This window comes from Sitodiplosis mosellana, unplaced genomic scaffold, assembly GCF_009176505.1.
Source record: "Sitodiplosis mosellana isolate CC-2019 unplaced genomic scaffold, AAFC_SMos_1.0 Smas_scaffold_6170, whole genome shotgun sequence".
NCBI classification, from domain to species: domain Eukaryota; kingdom Metazoa; phylum Arthropoda; class Insecta; order Diptera; family Cecidomyiidae; genus Sitodiplosis; species Sitodiplosis mosellana.
Window position 1 is genome coordinate 1,851,583 of NW_022601411.1, and position 22,686 is coordinate 1,874,268.

The 22,686-nt window shown below is 39.8% G+C and overlaps 1 protein-coding gene across 5 annotated transcripts in view; it reads right to left on the reverse strand.

Annotated features, from left to right (window-relative positions):
• The window catches only part of LOC129575820 (calmodulin-binding transcription activator 1), a 222,118-nt gene that overhangs the window by 19,583 nt on the left and 179,849 nt on the right, over positions 1-22,686 (reverse strand). For all 5 annotated transcript variants that reach the window (XM_055459915.1, XM_055459916.1, XM_055459912.1 and 2 more), the window contains exons 7-14: positions 12,879-12,946; positions 8,297-8,432; positions 2,364-2,435; positions 2,107-2,251; positions 1,767-1,813; positions 951-1,199; positions 685-784; positions 84-595 (exon numbers count right to left, since the gene is read on the reverse strand). In XM_055459915.1, the coding sequence (XP_055315890.1) occupies positions 84-595; positions 685-784; positions 951-1,199; positions 1,767-1,813; positions 2,107-2,251; positions 2,364-2,435; positions 8,297-8,432; positions 12,879-12,946 (1,329 nt within the window). The remainder of the gene's footprint in view (positions 1-83; positions 596-684; positions 785-950; positions 1,200-1,766; positions 1,814-2,106; positions 2,252-2,363; positions 2,436-8,296; positions 8,433-12,878; positions 12,947-22,686) is intronic.

Genomic DNA, 22,686 nt, shown 5'->3' on the forward strand with positions numbered 1-22,686 from the left:
TAAGAAAAAGGGAGAAAATCGGTGATTTAATCAAATAATTGCCAATAAAAACCATCATTAATGGGAAATTTGGCGATAATTACCTGTGACAAACTCAATACTAGAGGAGGTGTCGATGTAACGATTGGCGCATTAACCATGTGATTAGCTGCGGTTGTTGCCGTTCTTCCATGATTCACGATACTTTGATGGTGTATATTGTTCGTTTGTCCATTATCCATTTGATTGCTTTGATTGTGATTGGCATTGGTGGCGTTGCTGTTGCTGTTGTTGTTATTGCTACTATTTGTGGTCGCGACAATTTGATTATCGGCCGTTTGATTAAAATTCAAAGTGGCTGCACTTTTGCCCAATGCAGTCGATGCAGTTGTCGATGTCGATGTCTTGGCTAACGATGCGGCCACCGTCGACGCAACCGCTGACGATGTCAGTGTTAAAGTGCCATTATTGCTGTTCAACAGACGAGTATTATTGTTTAAATTGCTTGCCGAACCAGCTGACGAATTCACCGAAGACGTGGTATCGGTCGTTGGAATGACTTGAAAATGTATCGAATTATTCGATTCAATATCTTTGATTGCTGAATTACAATTGCCTAAGGAACATCAAATTTGGTTTACATTTGAATATTGCGTGCCTGTAAACCAGGCGATCTATATGAGATACAATTTAAGATCCACTTACCATTGTTATTGGGGAGCTGATGCATCGTTGTTGTATTATTTGGATTACTGATTTCAGTTAATTGATCACGACCTCGACGATCAACCCATCGTGAATAGAGCTGGAATTGAGAAATGGAGGGTTTTTTTAGAATTTGAATCATTTTCATCAAATTTTCTGTTTGTAAAATTTGTTGAGCAACATTGCCTTATGGTTTATCCATAAATAAAGTACAAGAAATTTATTGGGTAAAAAAGCTCAATGAAAAGTTCTTTGTCTCTACTCACTCTTGTTCCGATGAGCACATTTGGTGTGGTGCTCGATACATGATTATTATTATTTTCAACATGACGTTGTTTATCGTTTACGGTTGTTTTGTTGGAGCTCAACCGTCGCATTGGATGCGAACAAGATTTGCCATCGGCACATGTTGAATCTGGACAACCACATTCCAATTGCTTGACCAGTGCCGCTTGTCGTGCTGCTCGTTGCTTTTCCATCAATTGAGCAACTATCGCTTCAACCGTTTCGGCCGTCTGTTCAAACGAAAAGATTTCATTTTTTTCATTAATTTGGTTTCAGAATCGTTAATTTTATTGGTTATTTAATTGATTCAGACAACGCTGTGAAGCACAATGTTATTATATTCAACAGATCCAAAACCTTTCAGAGTTCTGTTTGTCCCTATCGGAAGTTCACTAACATGAATCATGAATGACGTTTGAAATGCCACTTTTGACAAATACCATTTCCAATATTTGGGTAAACCTTGTAACGAAATCATTTAATCAAATTTCCAAACTCTACCGTATAGATGCCGCTAGAGCATCATTTACTGAATATCTTCCATTTACGATTCATGTTGTTGGATTCAGATTTATTATTTTCTATCAAATGCCATTGCAATGTAAATGAAATTCAATAAAATTGACGCTTTGTTTACAAAAACGATTTTAGTATTACATGCAATGTACGTATTTAGATAATTTTTTTCCTCGTGAATTTCGATGTTTCTTCTTGGAACTCGAAATGCATTTTTTTTAGTATACAAATCAATAAAAACGGAATTGAATCGAAAATGACCTTAATTCAATAAAACTTACAGTGATTTCAATTTCGTTAGTTGCATCCGGTTCATCCTCGCTAAAAACTGTTGAGAAGAAAACATGTATTAGTGCCAACATTGAAAGAAACACACAACTACACAATCCGCTGAACTTGTGGTGTAAAATAATTAATTTTTATCCAGCCTTCGAACAAAAATTCACTTTTTTTACTTTAACCAACATTACTTTTATTTCATCAACAGAATCGGAATGAATTTTTTTAATTTCAAGCTTAAACTTTGTGAAAATCAAACTTAAGGCGTCAAAGATTACAAATGCTGGATAGCATGTTCGACGTTCTAAATTCATTCTTAAGTTTATTTTTAATGTCACTTACACATTGGCTTCAGCTGGCAAACCAATTCCTCTTTAGTCCACTCCTTTTTGTCTCCCCATAATGCCAAACTTGGGGTTATAACAGCCATTTTGTTATCATCTGGATAGGGCACGTTCAAATAATGAACCAGAACAATGTCGGGATTCTGTGAGGCCAGAGACGAAACGAGCGAGAGGGAGAAAGAGAGAACGTGGAATTTGTAAATGATGCGATAAATGGAAATCCTTGAAAAATAATTTGTGTGTAGGCAATAATACCTGTAACAACCAGTAGCACCTGCGATGAAAGGTTGGCAGAATGGCCGAGTGTACGTAGCAGCCGTAGATGCACTGTAAAGAAAAAAATTGGACGAGAAAGCGAAAAAAAAACCGAATGAAAATGAATATAAAAAAAAAAGTTGCACAAATGGCACCAAATAAAATATGTATTTAAAACATGTTCGGAGGAAAAATCTAGCGTGTGACCGTTGTGCGAATGAAGAGAGCACGACCACCAAGTGCCGACCAACGCATCTCTTTTTTTTCGCTATCCAGTTTGCTCTCGGTGTTTTTTATTCTCCGTTTGGCTCGTGTAAAATTCTTCGGTGTAAATGTGTTGAGAGAGAATGTGCGAGAGTGAGAGTGAGAGGAGGGAGAGAGAGAGAGGGAATTAACGAAAAAAAATTGACAAATTCAAGCGAAGCTTAACCGACCGCAAGATAAATCACCAACTATTTCCCATACGACATTAGCAATTAGATTAAATCATGATGAAAACCACTTTGTAAGCCATTTGCCATTTATTAAAGGCATTTTGTACCTTTGCACCATTTTTCGATTGATCTTCGTTCACTCGCCAGCACACCGGAAAAATGCTTTTGCCCAACAGTTTGCCTCTGTGTTCGGATGGAGGAACGCGACGTTTTTTTCAAGCACATTCAAAGAATCGAGCAGAAGTGAAAAAAATGCACAAGCAAACAAAAGTGCTGGCAGTAGCAGGGAGAGCAGAAAAAAAAAACAGAGAACAAATTGTATTGTAATGGTTGAAAAGCATTGTAACGCACCATTTATTTTTCACTTCGTGTGAGAATAATTGAGTGCGTTTTTCAAACACACGCAACACACACACAACGACAATCTTGCTCACTCACTCACTCACTCATGCTCTGCCGCCGCCAAAATCACACAACAAGAAGGCTCCAGTTGGAATTTCAGTCCCATAAATAAAAATTAATCTAACCAAATTGTATCTCGCCTCAGACTACAATTCATTTCTCGTTTTCCGCTTTTTGTGTTGCTTCGTTCGTCGTTCGTTTTTTCCTCTGCCTTTTCTCGTTTGGCCTTTGCAATCAATTTCATTTTCACTCATTCGCCGATATGAAATGTTGTCCTGTTGACGATGGTGTCACTGGATCGCCTCCAAAGCGTTTGAATGAAACCAACAAAGTCAAAGTGTGCACACGCAAAATAACCGCCAAAAAAGCAGCGAGCAATCGGAGGAGAGTGGGAAAATGAACGCAAACAAAAGCTCGTTCGCTGGCTCACTTCACTTTGATGAATATCGTCAACAATCTGGTCGAAGAGGAAAAAAAAACAACTAGCGACCAACTGGTGCTGGTGCTGCTGTTGGCCAAGCGAAGGGTGAGAACAAAAAAAAGAGCGAGCAATCGCCCGAACAAACGATAGATCGAATTGAGGAACAACCATGCGAAAATAAGAAATGGAACATAATGAAAAGAAATGAATGAGAAAGAGTGTGGCACACAGACACATGGAATGGCCAAAGACAGAAAAAAAGCAAAGCATAAATCTTCACGCTTAGATTTTTGGAATTGTTTTTGCTGCTGCTGCTGCCACTGTTGCGTGTATGAGAGAGAATTGGGGCCACTCGATGTGTGTGTGCACTTCTGCTGACTGAAAAATAGACCAGAAGCAAAAAAGGCGAGAGAGATCGCGCGCGAAAACAGCGAAAAAATCGGTCCGAGAGATAGAGAGAGAGAGAGAGAGAGAGAGAGAGAGAGAGAGAGAGAGAGAGAGCGTGAAAACAAGTCAAATAACAAATTACGGAAAAGCAGAAAGTAAACGAAGGATTCGTTGTCGTGGACGCGAAATTCGCTTACACTCTATCGTGTGCATGTGTGCCACCCGCTGCCCGAGCCAGAGAGCAAAGAAAATGGCAAAGACATACAGCGTACCCGAAAAATGAATAAAAACCCATAAAAGTGAACGAGTTGCGAAATGAAGGAAGCGGCATCGAGCGACAGCTAAAACGAAACCAAAGACATCGGGCAACAAGCAACAATATCGACATTGTTCCAAATGAAAAATAAAAACAACGGTTCCAATAATGTGCGCCCAAAAGAAGCTTTGAAAATTGTCCGAAGGAAACGAGGAAAAACTGAAACCCCATTCATAAAAATCATGTGTAATATGCGAGCTTGAGAATGGAGAAAAATGGAATGGCACTTGGTGTTTGTGCTGATAAAATATACACTCACTGTTGTTCAACTTATAAGTATGAGCCGCACGCGTATTTCTCTATTACACGCGAATCAAAAACTAGGGAAAAACACCAACATCGAATAAGCGAAAAGTCAGCCAAAAATAAGCGCAACGCATCGCCACATCAGAAAAATGCTCGCGAGAGAGAGCGAGAGAGAGAGAAAATAGAAAAAAATAGACAAGAAACGACAAAATATATGAACTGAGACTATGGCAGTGAGTTGCCATTTTCAGTTCGGCACACAGCGAAAGAGTCAAGTTTTGCCAAACATGGTTTGTTCAGTCGATCGACACACACAAACACTCACTTTGAGCCAGGCATTTTCGATATGTTGCGCTGTTGATTTAAGCGGCACTCTTTTTTCTCAAACACTCACTTCGTGTTGGACGTCGAAGTGAAGATGAAGAGAAGCGCGCGCGCGCGTCACTGAATGAACCAAAATCCAAACGAACGTCATGTTTGAACTCATAGCTGTAAATCAAAGGAACGCGCGCGAAACTGACGAAGAAAAAAGTGACGACGAAGGGAGTGAAGAAGGGGGCGAAGGAGAGTGAAAGAGAGTGAAGGGACATGAAGCAGATTTGAAGAAATGGAGAAAAAATATGAAAGAAAAAGAGAAAGCGAGAGGAAAAGTGAAGCGCAAGAAAATCGTAAGAAATCGCAACGATGGAACAGCTAACAAACGAGCTTACGAGTGATAAAGTGATTGTAAATATCGATAAATTAGTAATTGCCAGCGAAACGGAGACGTGGTGAACAAATAGTGAGTTCCGTGCTGATCACATCGGGTTTCTTTCTCTTTTACTCTCCTCTTGCGACCTCCTGTTTGCCCTCTGTGTTGTTTTTTTTTCTTCTTCATTGTTGTCGAAATGTCGACGCTAAATTAATAGATTGATTCGATTATTCGCCCGAAATTGAATCACACATCGATGATCAGGTGTTAAATTCCATTAAATTTTTCAATGGAATACCCTCCGTTGTTTTTCTCTTCCCTACTTTTGCTTTTCAAGCGCAAAAAAAAACAAACTTTTGGCATGCTTCGGCGTTCGCTACAATGCTTTATTATCCCGTTCGTCGATGAAACTAAAATGTTTTATTACTCTCCGTGCTTTCTCTCTCATTCCAAACGCGCTTCATTGTTGTCGAGCAATTTTGCCACGGTTTTTTCTTCTTTTTCGTTTCGATTCGATTCAACGACGATTGAACTACTATGAAAACTCTAAATTATAACCGGGTTATAACCCCACCAACTACCATCTCTCTTTCAATGCCATCGAATCAATCGAAGCGTTTGCCAAAGTGTTTCGCATTGCTTTCGAAAAAAAAACTTCATTATGGGTAAGCATTGCTTTTAAGTGCTCCAAGTTGGGAATTTCAACATGAAAATTTCAATAACTTGAGTATGCAATTTATTAAACGAGCAAACGTTTATCTCACCAAACAAACTAAAAATGATTTTTTTTCCTCGAACCAACACCAACACCACCATCGTCGTCATCAGCTTCAATAAGACACTCTTCGATACGAACGAAGCGAATAAAACGCATCGAATGAGTAATACTTGGGTAATGTAAAGTTCCCAAAGATAGCGAAAGCATCGCTCACAGTGAGAGAGAAATCCCGTCTATCGAGAGAAACGAAGAGAGAAATAGAGAGGGCGAAGAGCGAAAAAAACACACACACACTCTCCCAAATGTGTTGTTTTGAACAAACATTTTTTGGCAGAAATGAATGTCGACCAATTTTTAAAGATCAAGATTTAATCCAAGAATAAGAGATTCACGCTCATTGTCACTTTTTCTGAACGCAATGCCATTGAAATTGGTCGGAGGCACACACCAGATGAATTGTTGTTGTTTTCTTTTTTTTCAAACCACATATCATTTCGAGAATTCGTTTTCCAAAGAATTCATTCAGAATAGCGGTGACATGTCGTAGGCGATAGAAGGTGTATTTGAATGGAGGGTGGGCTTTATTCATCAAATTAACAATGCATTCAAAAACAGAGAACATTCAATTACACACAGCAATTACATTTCAAATCGGATTGTTATTTCGAAACATATCTCATGATGGGAAAAAAACGGGCAGCAAGAGGGGGAAGAGAAAAAGTCTAAAATGCTATGGAATATATATCGATAATTGCTTGTGGGAGCCCGGAAAATGGCAATAGATTATCAAAAAAACAAGCTATATATTTCGTCTTATTGCTAAGCGAGAGTCACAACCATCTCACAGAGATGTGTGAATTTATTTCTGAGATAAAAATTGTGAATCGTCGGAACAATTTTCACAGAGAAGAAAATACAATGCACGAAATATGCGGTGCCGCCAACGAATCTGTACGTTTTTGTGTGCCATCGATTGTATTTTTCGTGAATAAAACGATGAAATGAAGAAAAAAAAACGCATATGCATACATTGAAACACTCTCCAAGATAATACCACAAATCGAATCTTAATGTAATTTCCACTCGAAACAAAGATAGACACGAACTGTTTCCATGTTTGACTTTGTACTTTATTTTGCTGCTGCTGCTTTTTCACTCACTCTCACTTTGTTTTGTCTTGTCATCCTCTCGTATTGTTTTCAACGACGATGACGACAACAACAACAAATGTGGAAGAAAAAAAAGCGGATCCCCCTGTTAAGCATATTTCAAACAATTCGATTAATCGAGACACTACTTCGCGCCACCAGCCAATGGGATGAGTGTTGTTTGGTTTTTTGTTCCGGGTATGGATTATTATGAGCAAGTATGGTACACACCAGCGCCTTAGACGGCGACAGATGGAAATGAATGAATAAAAACGCCGACCAGCTGGAGAAAAAAGCATGCACACACGGAGAGAAAGAGAGAGAGAGAGCGCGCGAGAAAAAGACAATATATTGGCCCAAAGTCGAAATGCCACTGATTTATGAGTATCAAATCGTGTGTATGTGTGCCGTTTTGTGCATGCATATGCGTACGGAAACAAACGATTTTTTTTTCATCATCATCTACTTCTTATTCTTTGCGATGAAATAGCAGCGATTTCAAAATTCTATCTCGATGTCATCTTTGTCTTGTTAGCGTCTCGCCACGAACATATTTCATTTTGGTTGTGTGCTCGTTGCTTGGTGCTAGCGGCGGCGGAGGCAGCAAACGGCATGTTCACATATGCAATTTTTTCCGTTGTTGGTTGGCGGTCGGTCGCGCGCGAATCTTGAATTTTGTCACGCAATCCGATAAATCTTTTGGCTCACTGTGCTGCTGCTTTGGCTTCAACCGAACCATTTTAACGAATTCATTTCAGCGTGTGTTGTTATTTATTTGGCGCGCTCTATCTTCATTTCATGCTGAGGATGATGCCTCTTATCATTCCGATTCAATCGAATGCGGCTGATTTGGCCGGGTATTTGAATTGGTTTTCGTGAGCTGGTGCGCACTCCCGATTTGCAGTGACTCGTTTTTTTTCTCTCCATTTGCACCCTCGAAAGCAAATATTTGGATTTTTGTGGCATCCGATCAACTAATCGAATTAGATGACTCTCTCTCTCACTCCCTTTAACTCATTTCTCTCTCACTCTTACTTCAAGTACATTCCGAAGAACTTTTTTTTCACATCTCAATCGGATTTAGTTTTTGCTCCTTCTTCAATCGATCCAAATAAATCATTCACTGTATTTTAAGAAATGTTACAAACGACGAAGAAAAAAGCTACTCACTTCTGTTCCTTGAACTTTCAATTTCATGTGATCCTCTCGTGTAGTTTTGCCATCCTTTCGCTTCTTCCAGCAGTAGCCGTCACGTCGATACCGCACTTTTTTCCGCGAATACAATAGCATCGAACCACTTTTTGGCCTGGAAAAAACAAACAAACGAATTATAGGATTAGTGGAGAGCAATAACACTTCAAAATAATATTATCGCCTTTGAAATAAGTTGATATGATGATATAGATTTTCCATCGGGAGAATGAAAAACAATAGCACTTTCGTTTTGATGATGCGTAATTTCCAATATTTTTTCGAAACTGAAACCCCTTCGGACCAATTTATAAAAGTCAATCGGCCTTTGCCACCGATTAGCCTGTCTATTTGATTGTTGCCGCTTCAATGGGCCCAATGGTGAACGAAATCAGCACGTGCTGATGAGGTGTGTATGTGTGTGTAACACAAGTAGAAACATAGTGATGTGTTTTTTTTTTCTGCGGAACAAAGACTGAAGGGTAAAATATTTCGCAACTTTTATTCACATTTCGTTGATGTGATGCGATAATCATTATTATTATGATTCATCAGACAGACGGAATGATTGTGAAAACTTTGCCCACTAAATCATGGTGCGTTTGGAGTTGAACTACTACATCACATACTACCGCTTCTCTCTCTCTCTCTCTCTCTCTCTCTCTCTCACTCTCTCCCTCTCTTCGGTTCTTTCCCTTCTCGGATGCTTTTTTCCTCTCTTTGACTCTCTTCTGGTTCGCTTTTCGCCTCTCTTTCACTCTGTTGGTTCGCTCAAGTGATGATAAACACGGCAATTTATCATAAAATCATAAGTTGTTTAACGTTCGAGAGGGAACGAATAGTGTATTTCGTGCACGAATAAATTTTGGTCGGTTCGTCGAAACGACGGCTGAATGGCATCACATATCAAACGACCGACAACACCAACTTCACACATCATTTATCCGAACTGCTTTCGCTGTCATCTTTACGGCTCTCAATCTTGCTCTCTTTCCCACTCTTTCTCCATCTTTCTCTCTCTCTCTCTCTCTTGCTTTCCTGCTTACTTATTCGCTCTCACTCTCTCTCACGATGAATCCACACATTGTTTACGCCAAACGAACAATCGCCGTCCCGCCGATGAACGAAGCAAAAAACTTATAAAAACGGAAACAAAGTGACATAAAACCGAAGAACCTAATGAAATTGCCAAACAAAAGAGTGTGACAAGTGTAATCGGTCATTTTGCTTTTTTTTGTTCAATTTTCTCTTGCTTTCACCAGTTGCCGGTTGTTTGATGAACTCTTAACGCAGCGACGGAGTGTTTAGAGCAAGGAACGAAGCACGGAGAGGAGGATGAGTCGAGGTATGAGAGCGTGTTTGTGTGGGCGAACGATGAAACTACCTAATTGGATCAAATAAATGTGCTGGTTCGAACTCTTAATTCGATTAGTTTTGGCTTGATAAACAGTGTTGAAGGAAGCAAATTGACCGTGTACCGAGAATTCATTTATTATTTTCTGGACGAACAGAGTCACGCGCGTTCATGTGCAGACGACACTGAGTGTGGAGGAGGAATCGGTGAGCTCTATCACAATCGTTTACGATCGACGTTCGCCATAAAATCCTTTTGTTTTGGCGAAAAAGGGTGGTGATGACAATGATGACGGGACACACGATGCATAAAACTCAAGCGCGTCACACGTCGTCTGACTGGAAACGAAGCGAGAGGAGAGGGCGAATGAGAAAACCGAAAGGCAGCTTGAATGGAAGTGAAACGACCAAGTGAAGAGTAGCAAAAGATTAACAGCATATCAAAAATAATACGGTTGACATTGAATGCCGGTGAGTGAGTGAGTGGGGCGTGTGTGCGGAAAGTGTATGTATATCGTCACCATTGCATAGCATCAAAGCACAAAAAGAAGAACACATAATTGACATTTATTACTGGCAATACGAATTAAATATTTTTTGAGATGACAAGTTGTTATTGTTGTTCAACAACATGTCATTCCATAAGCTGCTTGAAATATGAGACGATAAACATAGTTTCTTTTGCTTTTTCAAGCTTTTGCGAGGTGGTTTTGCAAGGACTCTTCCTCTCGCGTTTGCACTATTAGTTGCATGTCAAGCTCTCGCGCGCGCATCAGCTCCCTCACTCTTTAACTCCTCCACCCGATCATCATTCTATTGTTCCATCGTACAAACTATCAAATTACCGACCGACGGCACTCTTTCCATCGAAAGAGAAGGGAAGAAGGGAGGACTGAAGCTACAGAGAGAGAGCGACTAAGATAGTGATCGAATGCAAGCGAAGAGAGTGAGAAAGAAAGTACAAAGTATAAACAAAAACGAGCACGGAAATGAATCTGCCCCGTCTTCACGAGAATTCTCTCTATCCCATTCTCCTTCCCCATATCATCGCATCGAAGAGAAATGGCAACTTAAAGTCGAATGTATAAAGTGTAATCGACGATGTGCGCGCACTAACTTTATTTATATCCATAATCTTTATGGGAAAAATGTCAATAAAAATACACAAAACTATGCAGCCGAGTGCATTTTACGAGTTTATTGTGTTGTGTGTTTTGTCGAAACGTCGACGACGTATGGCATTTGGTGAGCTCTGCTCAGTGTAAACACACACACCCAGTGCGCGCGTTCTTCTCCCTTGGCTCATTCTCTATTTCTTTGATATTTTTTTTTCTTCTCTTCTGCCGTTGGAATTTCATTTTATTTTTTTTGGTGCCGTTGTCTGTTGTCGTCGCTGCACGAAACAAATATAACTCAAAAACCAAATGTGCGATTTTCTGTCGCTCGCGTACCGCTTTGTCATATATCGAATGAACGCGAGCATTTCGCCCCGTCCAGAGAAAACATCGCAAACAACAAATTATTTACAAATTCGATAAAATGCAATTCTTTTGTTTTCATCTGTTTTCGCTTGGCTTTTGTTGTTGTTGTTACTTCGTGATTGCCTTATTTGCGTAGGTACTACGTTTTTACTTTATGGCACATTGCTTGTCTTTTGTGTGCGTTTTTTTTTTCTCTCTCTCTCCACTTCATTTCTCCGTCTCTAGCTCAATAAATCGAAAATAACGACAAATTGCAATCCATGCGCTCAATCGCTCGCTGCCTTCGGAATTTATGGCTTATTTTCGTCGCGAAATGCGCGCTTTCGATACAAAACTTTGGCTTTGACAATTTTCAGCGTTGTATGTGTGTGTGTGTTTCGTTTTTAATCACGTCATTTTTCCCCATTTTTACTGTCGCATTAAAAATTTAACACGGTGAAAAATCAACGGGGCACACATTCAACAACAATAGCAGCAAGAGCAACAAAAGCAGCAGCAACGTCGAACGCCAACGAAGACGACGACAATAGTGCAATTTTTACTCTTAAATTGAACTTCGAACTGCAGATTCGATTCGAGGTTTGTGTTGCACAACACACACATATTTTGCTTACGGGCATATTTTTCGATGGAGCATCATATTTTCGGTGCTGATTTTATTCGACGCGAAATGACATTCGCGACACACGATCTCTTTATTCCTTGCGTTTATCCTGGATTTTTTTTCTCCAGCATAGTTCGATGTTAAAGTGGCCAAATTCAAATTATACACACAAAAATGCAGCACATTTGATCCATTAATTTGAACACAGCAGGCAAATTCGTGTGCCGATTCTTTTGGATGTTTCTTTCCCTCTCCCTCTCCCTATTTCTCTCGCTCTCTCTCTCTCTCTCGCTCACACAAATCGAAGGGAATCGAATGTGATACAAATGAGCCCAATGCTGGGCTAGATAAAGCCAATTGAATTGACTGCGAGAAAGAGAAGTGAAACTCAAGTGTCGAGCCGATTTCTTTTCGGTGAACTTTTTGTTTTGTTCCATATAAGCCGAATCGAAACAGTTTTCAGCCATTTGTTTTTCTTCAATATACCGTTTTTTATCGCCTCGATTGGCTATTCTTATTTGTTTCGATTTCGAACAGAAGGAGAAAAACAAACACGAAACGTGGAAGGAGAGATGGAGCGCGTGTGACATCTTATAAATTTTTCAGTCGATTTATGACCGAAACGTGAGGTCATTTGTTGGATTTTTGAAATATGCATGCTCCCGCTCGTTTGCTGCACTATATCGATGTGTCGACTTTGTAAGAGCCAATAGGCCTTGGGCAAATTCATTCATCGATGATGCTTTCGGCATGTTAGAACGATCTCAACGGCCATTTTTAATACAATCCATGCCCCGTCGTTTCATTTCTCCGTGCAATAATGACAAGTCATTCGTTTTTGCAGGCGTTCGGTTTTGATTTTTGAACGAGAAAACAAATCATTTGCTCATCTCCACTTGAGATGCTCTCAAGTATATGAGACTCCAATCGATGGGATAAACTCGTGATGCGCCCACTTGTCGCGGAACATTCCATTTCGACGAACATAAATCGGTTGTCATTTCAAATGCGGTTTGCATATTGGACATGATGAGCGTGACAAAACCAACCACAGATCAATTCCATGCTATGATTGACAAACATTAATTTTGATTGCATCAGCTATGCTTTCGATTAAACTCACCTTGTTCGCACTTCTTTTGATTGCCATTCGGAATGCTTGTCGAAACTGATTAACAACGCAGCAATTTCCTGGAAAGAAAATAAGAAAAGATTGATTTGATTTTAGAGAAATGTTTTTTTAAGGAAATTTTTTCATTTTTCCGGAGACTTGGTCAGAAAAATTGGATTTTTTTTAGTTAGAACTAGCGTTTTTGTAAATAAAAAGTGTTTCCTCTACTACTAATAAATCACTTCATTCTTTAATTTTCTTCTGAAAACCCTTTTTAGTTTTTTTCTTGAAAATCAAGGCACACAGAGCCGCATGATCGCAACATTTTCAGCATACATATCGAATATCTCGTCAATTGAACGCGCAGATATCATTTATTCCAGCAAAAGCACATCCATTGCTACAAATACACATTCACGCAGTGAATTTTCTTCTCGATTCCATATGCTTTGCGTTTTTCCCTCTTTTTTGCAATCGTCAGAAGCGTTTCTTCAACCATTTTTTTGGTCTGATAAGCTTTGTGTGTGCTTGCAACATTTTTGTCGACTCTAAATATTCTGTTTCTTTTTCGGAGCTGCATGTACACAATAGATCTTTTCGGTTGCGAATTAAAAATGTGCTACATTCGTTCCTTTTTCGGCTCTTTTTGGTTTAACGAAGGAACAAAAAAATGTACATTTGCAAAACATAAACAAACAATTTGTCCCGAAAAGCGAACGGGAGAGAAAAACAACCTCGAAACCGTTTGTTCAGAGGCAATGGCCATGAATGTGAGCTTTCGGCTGGCTCGGAAAGGAAAAGAAGAAGATTGTCACCATGCATGCCCGACCATAATGAATGGGCCCAGCAAATGCAAAATAGAACACGCCAAGCATCTTACACACATGGCAACGACCGAAAAATACCAAAAAAAAGATCGAACGAACGAGCAAGAGGAAGAGCAATGGAGGTAGAGAGCGTGGCGAATGAAAACTGCATGTTTCATGGTGGAAATGGTTAACGGAAGTCGAGCGAAATGTATGTGTATCGAACAGCTAGAAAGAAATGAATACGTGTGTGTATGTGTGTGTCGGGTATGTGCATATGTAAAGTGGCTGAAAGCGGCGTTCATATTCATGAGCAGAATGAAAACGTATGCATTTATTGAATAGACGTAAGACCCCGAATTGATAACGCAGATATCACTCTCTGTGTGTGTGTGTGTCTTCGATGCGACAAATATTTGGCTCTCGTCGACTGAAAAAAATTGCAAGCAACAAAAGAATCTCGAGTTTTGCAAATGATACAGTGTGTCATGAGAGTATCATATGTGGTTGTTGTTTTTGCTTCCCTTCTCCGTCAGCACATTATGATGTGGCTGTGATCATTCTATTCATGGCCAAGCAATAAAAGTAACCGCTGCTCATAACTTAAAATTTGTCCCAATTGAATTCGCCGGTGTGGCTCTTCTGCTTCTTTTTTACTTAGCAAGCAACAATTGGTGGTGTAATTGGCCGAATGTTTCGCATTGAAAAATGATCCCATTCAAAGGGAAAAAAAAAACAACAAAAATGGCTTCGAAACCAAAAACCAATTTATAAAATCGTACACACACACGAAAAAAAAAATCAGGTCATATTTCCGTTATGGTCAAACAATCGTTGTCGTTGGAATGCCAAGTTTCCGAGTTGCATGCGAAAATACAGAACGGAATATACCCACGAAAGCCAAAGCCAACAACATTCGGAATCACGTTCCATCTATCAATCGCATTGTTATCGCATGTCGTGATGGAAACCACATCAATTCATTTTTCCTACTATTCTCTCTCCTCAGCTCGACTCGGCACGGTCGAAGCAGTGCTACTGCTGCTGCCGGCACTTCGTCCACAGTCCTTCTCCGTTCACACTCTCACTCTCCAAATATGTGACTGATGCTATGAGTGTAAATATTTAAATGTGATTCACTACTTAAGTGTTTTATAACATGTTTGTGTGTGTGTGTGCGCGCCGCTCCAGAGCGCTTACGAATGGGAACAGTCATCGTTTGTCGTTTCGAATGCAAAATTAGCTCTTGAGCCATGAGAGATTGTCGTGACAAATCTTCGTAATTGAATGTTGATTTTGTTAGCTTATATCGCAATGCCGATTTTTGTATGTTTTTGGTGTGGAAAAATCATCTTTTTCGACCGAGAATAAAACAAATAGACGAAGACAAGTAGAAAATAAAACGGAGCGCATCCTTGTCGATGAGTGAAAAACATCAGAGGAAAGCGAAGAAAAACAGAAAGAAAGACGAACACTGTCCAATGAACAGAAAGGTAGAGTGAGAGAGTGAAAAGTAGACACCGAAAAATGAATCGCTATGGATTAAATCGACCACGGTTTGTCATCGATTATGCAAATCGATGCAAAGTTACGCGAATAAATGAAATTGAAATCGAATTCGCAAGGTGATCGAGTGTCGATTGCAAATTTATTGTCAGCATCGTTGTGTCCCCGTCCAACGCCACTGCGCTGCGTTTGCCAATGCAATTTATAATATTTGCCCGTTGGAATTTACGTTTTGCTGTGCTTGCAAATTCATTAAATTTTCAGTGTGACAACGGTGCAAGGCAAACCGGTGCACAATCATTGGAACAGCGGCGAGAACGAGAGAGAAAGAAAAATCAACGATAGATGCGCCGTGTGAAACAAACACACATACACAAAACTTAGATGCTTCGGGAGTTCTTGAATATTGAAGTTCTCGGTGTTTTTTCTCTGTTCGTTTGTGTTCTGAATTGTTGCTCGTAAGCACGGATTTTAAGTGCACTTTTTGTGTCACATCTCGTTGAAGTGGCGAAACACTTGAAGACCTCCGGACTCGGCTTTTATCTCTCTCTCTCTCTCTCTCTCTCTCTCTCTCTCTCCCGGTGTGTGTACAACAGATACTTGCGTCAGAGTTGACACTGACCGTTTTATATGCATATGCCTTTCAGCTTTTCGGTTTTTCATTTGGCCGAACTCCGGTGTTGTTGCTGTTGCTGTAGCATCGTTTGTTTGCTTTTTTGTTGTTGTTCCGTTTTGAATTCGTTGTTTTTCGGCAGTTCGTTTGTATTTCACATTCAGTTACAGTCCTTTCAACAACGTGCTCGTTGATTATTATTATGTGTTTTTCATTTCGGCTTTAGCAACTTCTTTATTTTTGCATCAGCATTGTAAAAATAAAACGAATGTACTTGTGCACTGTCCACGTAATCGTTGTTGTCGTCGTTGTCGTCTGTATCGAACTTCAAACTTTTTAAATTAGTTTTGTTATTTTTGTGTGTTCGTTAGTTAACCGTTTGATTTCGTTCGTTTGTTGTGTTTTTTTTTAAATTTCGCTATCTTATGTCTTGCTGTTAATGTTTTTGGAGAGGGAGCGTGTGTGTGTGTGAGAGAGAGATAGAGAGAGAGAGAAAGACAAAAACCGGTCCCTTTGTTCAACAACTTCCCGCTCTTTATTTCCGAAAAAACAAACTTGGTTGTTTGTTTTCATTTTCACTATAGAATATTGTTGGTTACTGTGTTTTTTTTTCTTCTCGAATTTGAAATGTAAAAAAGGATATCGGCGAAAAAAACACACATACTTAAATGTTGACTGAGCCACGGCGACAACCGTTGAGAGAGAGAAAGAAAAAAGTGGCTCACAAAGAGAAGCGATAGAAATAATTTACACTAACTGGTTTCGTTTGGGTGGCGGTCTGACAAGTGTGAGCTAAAAGAGCGACCGAAATGAGAAGGCCGAGAAAAAAAGAAGCAAAAATGGTCGAGGCGAAAAAAGAGAAGGTGAAACCGACTCATGGAAAAAAGTGAGCGAGTTAGAATGCGCGCGGAGAGAGAGAGAGAGTTCTTCAGTGGCGGCGAGTAGGAAACATTAAAATATACTTTATGGATGGCATTTTGGTCAAACTTCAAAGCGGCCTCTTTCCTCAGTGAGCGTCAGCAAAGGAAAAATCCGTTTCCTTTTTTCGCCGCCACCTTAGGCCGAGAGCGTTTATATCATGACCGTCTAATTTACAGTTAGCCACAAATGAGTGGCAACGACTATGGCCGATACCTAGAGAGTGTGTGGTGAAAATGGCCCAGAATGGCCGTTCATTCGACGCCGAACATAAACATAAATTCATTTACACACCAAACCGAAACGAAATGAGCCAGAAAGAAAGAGCGAATAAAAAAAGGCGAAGAAGTTCTGGGTGCTTCGAGTGTCATATCAAAAGCGAAGTTCGTAAGTCAAAAGATTACATTGCAACTAATTAATTCATATGCAAGTGAATCACGGCACACACACACATACGCTCACACATTTGGTTGACATGGTTTTTCGGGGACAAAAAGGGCCAAAGTATCACGCCGCGGTCACGGGTATTTTATAGCGTTTGCTGCCAGGAGAGAGAAAAAATGAGAGTTGGAACAAAAAAAATTAATGGCAAATTTATCTGATGGTGTTCGTTTTTTCGTTTGGCGTTTAATACTTCTGTACACGTTTTATCAAATTGAGATGAATTTGCGGAAACCGGCTGACATTTATCGTTTCGTAACCTCAGTTGGTCGACAAAAATCGAACGACGACGGCGACGAAGGCAATGGGGAAAAGGAGAAAAAATCACTTCATCAAATATTCACAATGAAACAGAGATTATTTATTTAGAATTTCACGATTCGAATGTGGAATAGAGAGTTGTCGACGATAACTGAACGAGTGAATACGATATGTCGAAACAGAAGATAAAAAAAAACACAAATTCAAACTCGAAAAGAAATTTATATGTGTTTTTTTTATGTTTGATAGCGTCACATTTATCAAGCCAAGAGAAATGCACACGAGAAAAAGACTGTAAAAATGTAAGTACACACGTAACCTGTTAGCTGTATCTCTTGTGAGAATTTGAATGAGTGAAATGACAAATCGGCCTATTTATTATTAAGTGGCATTCGCGTGCGCCCCTCGCGCCTCTTCACTTCATCTCCATCGTGCGCGAACTTTTTTTTTTCAGCGCCCTCTTTCGAAATTCTAAATATTTTATTTCGGCAACCAGATTTATGTGTTTTGGCATTAGCCGCGTGCGAATAAAATATGTTTGGTTTACAAATGATCGCGTTGTGGAAATAAAATCAAAACATTGGGAGCAAGCAGACCAACGAGAGAGAGAGAGAGAGAGATAGAGTCACTTATGATGTATTTTTGGACTGGAATGTATTCATAAAAGGGTTTTTTTTGCGGTGTAATGGTTAATGGAAAGTCATGCAATGGACATTTCGTGCATTTGCGATTGCTTATCGCACCACGTTACGTGTGATCGACTGCGATTCATTGAGATTGGCACATGACCGATTACATGTGGCCGTGTTTTGTGTGTTTGTGTCTTTTGCCTGCATGACGGACTTTAGTTGTCAGCACTGCTATTCCCAACGGAATTTCACCAGATACATTCAACAAATGCTTCAGTGTGTAACGTGTCTATTTCTTCGATTCTCATTCCTCCTCCTCGTCCTCTTCGTTCACCTCCTCCCTTCGCTCTCGTTCAGTTGCAATGAATTTTATGTTCTCGATTATTATGTATTAACATATTATGTAAAATCCATGATTTGTACGGCTTGAATTGGTTCAGCAATTGATGGTGACGTCGACAACGACATAGTCAATAGTATTGACTCAATACACTGATCAGATATCACCATCATACTCACATCGTTCGCTTAAATTGGCCATTCAACAAGCGTTCCAGCCAAACATCGGCCTCTGTTAACATGCAATTTTAGCGATTTATTTCTTTTTTGTTCTCGTGGAACGGGAAATTGAAGGCGAAAAAGAGTGAGAGATGACAACAGAGGGAGATGGTGGGATAGAGTAAACAACTGAACTCAAATAGAGTGAGAGAGAGAGAGAGAGAGAGAGAGAGAGTGACAGAAAACGAGCGACAAACAGTGAAAGAGAAGGAGATAGATAGAGATTGAATGAAATCGAAAGAGAACGAGGACAACAGAGTGTGGGTCAACTGGGAATGAGCATTGATTCTATGCACTTGCCACAACTTATGCACTTACCGTACTTGTGTGTTGGATTTGAATGTGCGGTTATAGACTAATAAATTATTGAAATTTGTTTGTAAATATTTTATTACATACACGCACGCATTTCACATCGCATTACATGTTCACCCGAAAAATATCTAAAACATGAGTGATGCGCCGTGCTCTTGCCATTTATGCGAGCATCTCGCACATACGTAGAGAGAGAGAGAGAGATCCGATGAAATTTATGGCCGTGTGATATATGCACACAATAATGAATCCAACAAACATCATTTCACTTTATTTCTAATGGATAATATATAGTGAATATGAGCCGTGTCCTGTGGGCGTGAGGCCGTGTGAGAAACAGTGGTGTGAGAGATCGTAGTTGTAAAGAGGCATATGATCCAGCATCCAGTGTGCTGCGCTCTTCTTCTCGATATCATATTGACAAATGTTCCAATCCGAAATCGCATGGCCCGACAACGTTAGCATACAGCGAATTCGCTTTTAAGTAGACATTAGGCAATCTGTCTTTTTTATTATATTGTATTATTTATTCGGCGAGTTGAGTTTTTAAACCGAGTATATTTCGCGGGCGTATTGGCTGCGAAGGGAGTTAGTGCAAGTGAATAAAGTGAAGTAACAGCGATACTGAGTGAACGAGAGCGACGGAGTCAAATTGAGGATGAAAGAGTAAAATAAATCGAAAGCGGCAGAGTAAACACGAAAGAATGGGGACAAAAGAGTAAAAATGAGATGGAAAACACAATGAAAGTAGAGTGGGAATAAACGAAGTCGATCTAATCCCAATGCACAGTGCACACAAAAACACGGCATTTTTATTGCTCTCAATTTTGCTCCTTTTTTTCTCACACGATATGAATAAAAAATCACGGACATAAAGTGAATTTGATTTTATGGAATATATCATAGAGATGATGCTCCCGCGCGAATTATGTGCACTGAATATGTCATTTTTGGCTATTACTTTACATAAAGCATGCAAACATTAGCCCGGTACGGTGTTGTCGAGTAAAAGAGGATCGATTCGGTCGCGCGAATTCAAATGCAAAACGCACACATAAAATGTGCGATAAAGCATTTTTGTCGGTGCCAGTGGAACGAACACGAGTTCATTCAGTTTAATCACATGTTATTCCCATCATTAAGACCGTTAATGCCTTCATAGTTGTGGCAAAATGGATAGAAAACCATCACCAGAACCGCCATACACCCTGACATTTGTGTGTTTTTCCAATCGTTCACTTTACAATTAGAATTGCCATTCGGTTGACGGAATCGAGCGCCCCTTTTATTATGATTTTCAATGGAATTTATTGTTATTGCTAAAATGCAAATCACTACATTTTCCCCCACAGGCGATGGTCACTTGGAAATTGCAAATCGAACCGACTTTGTACGTTGGAAAAAAAGAGTAAGCGTAATAATAACCACCACTGCCTCTACCAGCAGCAGCAAAAAGTCAGTTTCATAAAAGAAACTCAGTTTTTGGATTGAATCGCATCGAATGCACACACACACATACACCGCCATTTGCACGCAATTCATTGATGGGACATAGAGTTTGGATTGGTGGGCGTCATTGTGACCGAACAAACACTGAAGAGAGTGTTTCAGCAGAAAGTTTTGGGCCGAGAGAAGAAATGGCCATAAAAGCGAAAAAAAATATTCATTTTGCGTTTTCATCGTTCGCAGCCCATTGGCACAACCGGTTTTGCATACAATCATAAAGTTATGCGAGCAACGCATAAATAGCCCAAGTACACTTTAACCAGCCAACCCATACCTCGAACTCGATTCTTGTCCAGCCAAAAACGAAAGAACGAAAGGAAAAAAAATTCAGCAGAAGAAAAAAAACTTTCCACCAAGTTGACTTTCGTTCAACAACTGTCTCATAACTATTATCCATTTCCGTTTCTATTCTTTTTCATTACTTATGTCCGTTCGCTCTCGTTTCTTCTACTCGCTCTCTCTCTCCCGCTCTCGCGTGTGTGTGCTGCTTTCTTCTCTTTGTCTTTATTTGCTCGTTGTGTCGTGTGAATGTGTCGACACTGTGTGTGACTTTGGCCAACATTGTGTTTCTATTTCCGACCCACGAGAACACAAAAACCATTTTGTGATATCGATTTAGGAGTTTATTTTTATTGCATCATTCGAAGAGCCGAAGAAACTCACCCGAACAATTCAACAACAACACGTTTGGCCGAAATCTCAAAGCGGCGAGACGAGCGCACAGAGAATTAAACTCGGGAAAGCACACGATTCGTTTCCATATATTGAAATCAATGATGAACAAAATCAAAAACTTGGTCAGTTTTCGAAAGAGAGAGAGAGAGAGAAAGAGAGAGAGAGAGAGAGAGAGAGAGAGAGAGAGAGAGAGAGAGAGAGGGAGAGAGAGAGAGAGAGAATGAGAATGAGAACTGGAAATGAAGCGATTACAGTTTGAGTTTTTCGTTTTGATATGATTTGCACGCATTGGCTCAACCAGAACAGTGTGCTTGTGATTTCGATTAACAGTGATTTGCTACGGCCGAAAATCCAGTTTGCGAACTCATTCCATTGACTTCCTCGTTCATGTCAATCCAAATGCAATAAATAATATCGAGTTCTTATCAAGTTTCACTTAGCTCACAATTCTGCTACTATGGTTCTTGTTTTGGCCGAGTTTTATCGTGGATAGAAGTAACACGTGCTCGTTTGTTTCGACAGATTTTCGTTTTGCTATTTCTAGCAATTGTTTTGTTTCGAGTCGAGCTGAGCAGGAAGCCAAGTGTGTGTGAGTGAGAGTGCGAGAAAGGTCATGGTATTTACGTTGTTGTCAGCGGCCATGGATTGCATAATATACCATTGAGTCTGAAGCTGCGTGCTGAAGCACTGTTTCGACTTCTGTTTTCTTTACATGGCTTACTTTGACTTTTGATCCAATGGCACAGCGTTCGGCATTCCGAACTGTGGCTTGAAACACTGAAATTGGCATTCAATTGACTATGTGTTAACAATCATCGAAAAACATACAAAAGATTTGGAGAAAAAAAAACGAATCGAGAGACAGAGAAAAGTAATAATTTTTCGCATAACTTGAGTCATCAGTTCGATTTAAATTGATTGAACCGATCGGCAGCCACTCGGACTTGAACGCATTTCAAAAGTTTTAAAGTCTGAAGAAGCGAGAAAAACTCTTGGAATAAGCCGTAAATACGATTGACCGAATGCAAAGTTTGAGGTTCTCTGAGAGACACAGAGGAATGGAAGTAGAGAGAAAAAGAGAGAGAGAGAGAGAAAGAGAGAGCAAAAATAGCGGCATGAAAAAAATGGAAGCAAATGGCCATGAACAACATCTACGACAATAATCGGGTCTGTTTGTTTCATCTTTGTCTCAACAAGTGCGAATTTTCCCCCAAGACATTTTCAGACACGAACGACAAAACAACTCTACCAGCGCAGCAAAAATAAAGCACCTAAACTGCAATAGCTACCAAACGCGCGCTCACTAAACTCGAAATGGTCAGAGGAAAAAGCAACACAATAAAATTGTGCATATGAAGATGGCAAAATATGACAAAAAAGTGACACTGAGCAAGCGACTGCTGAGGAGAGTAGACACAAGAAAAGAAATGTACTGAAGAAGTCACAGAGAGAGAGAGAGAGAGAGAGAGAGAGAGAGAGAGAGCGGAAAAGAAGAAACAAAACGACAGAAGCATAGCATAAAAAGCAATAAAAATAACCAGAGACACAACTATCCATGCACAAACAGTGGAAGAGAATGTGTGGTGCTTAGG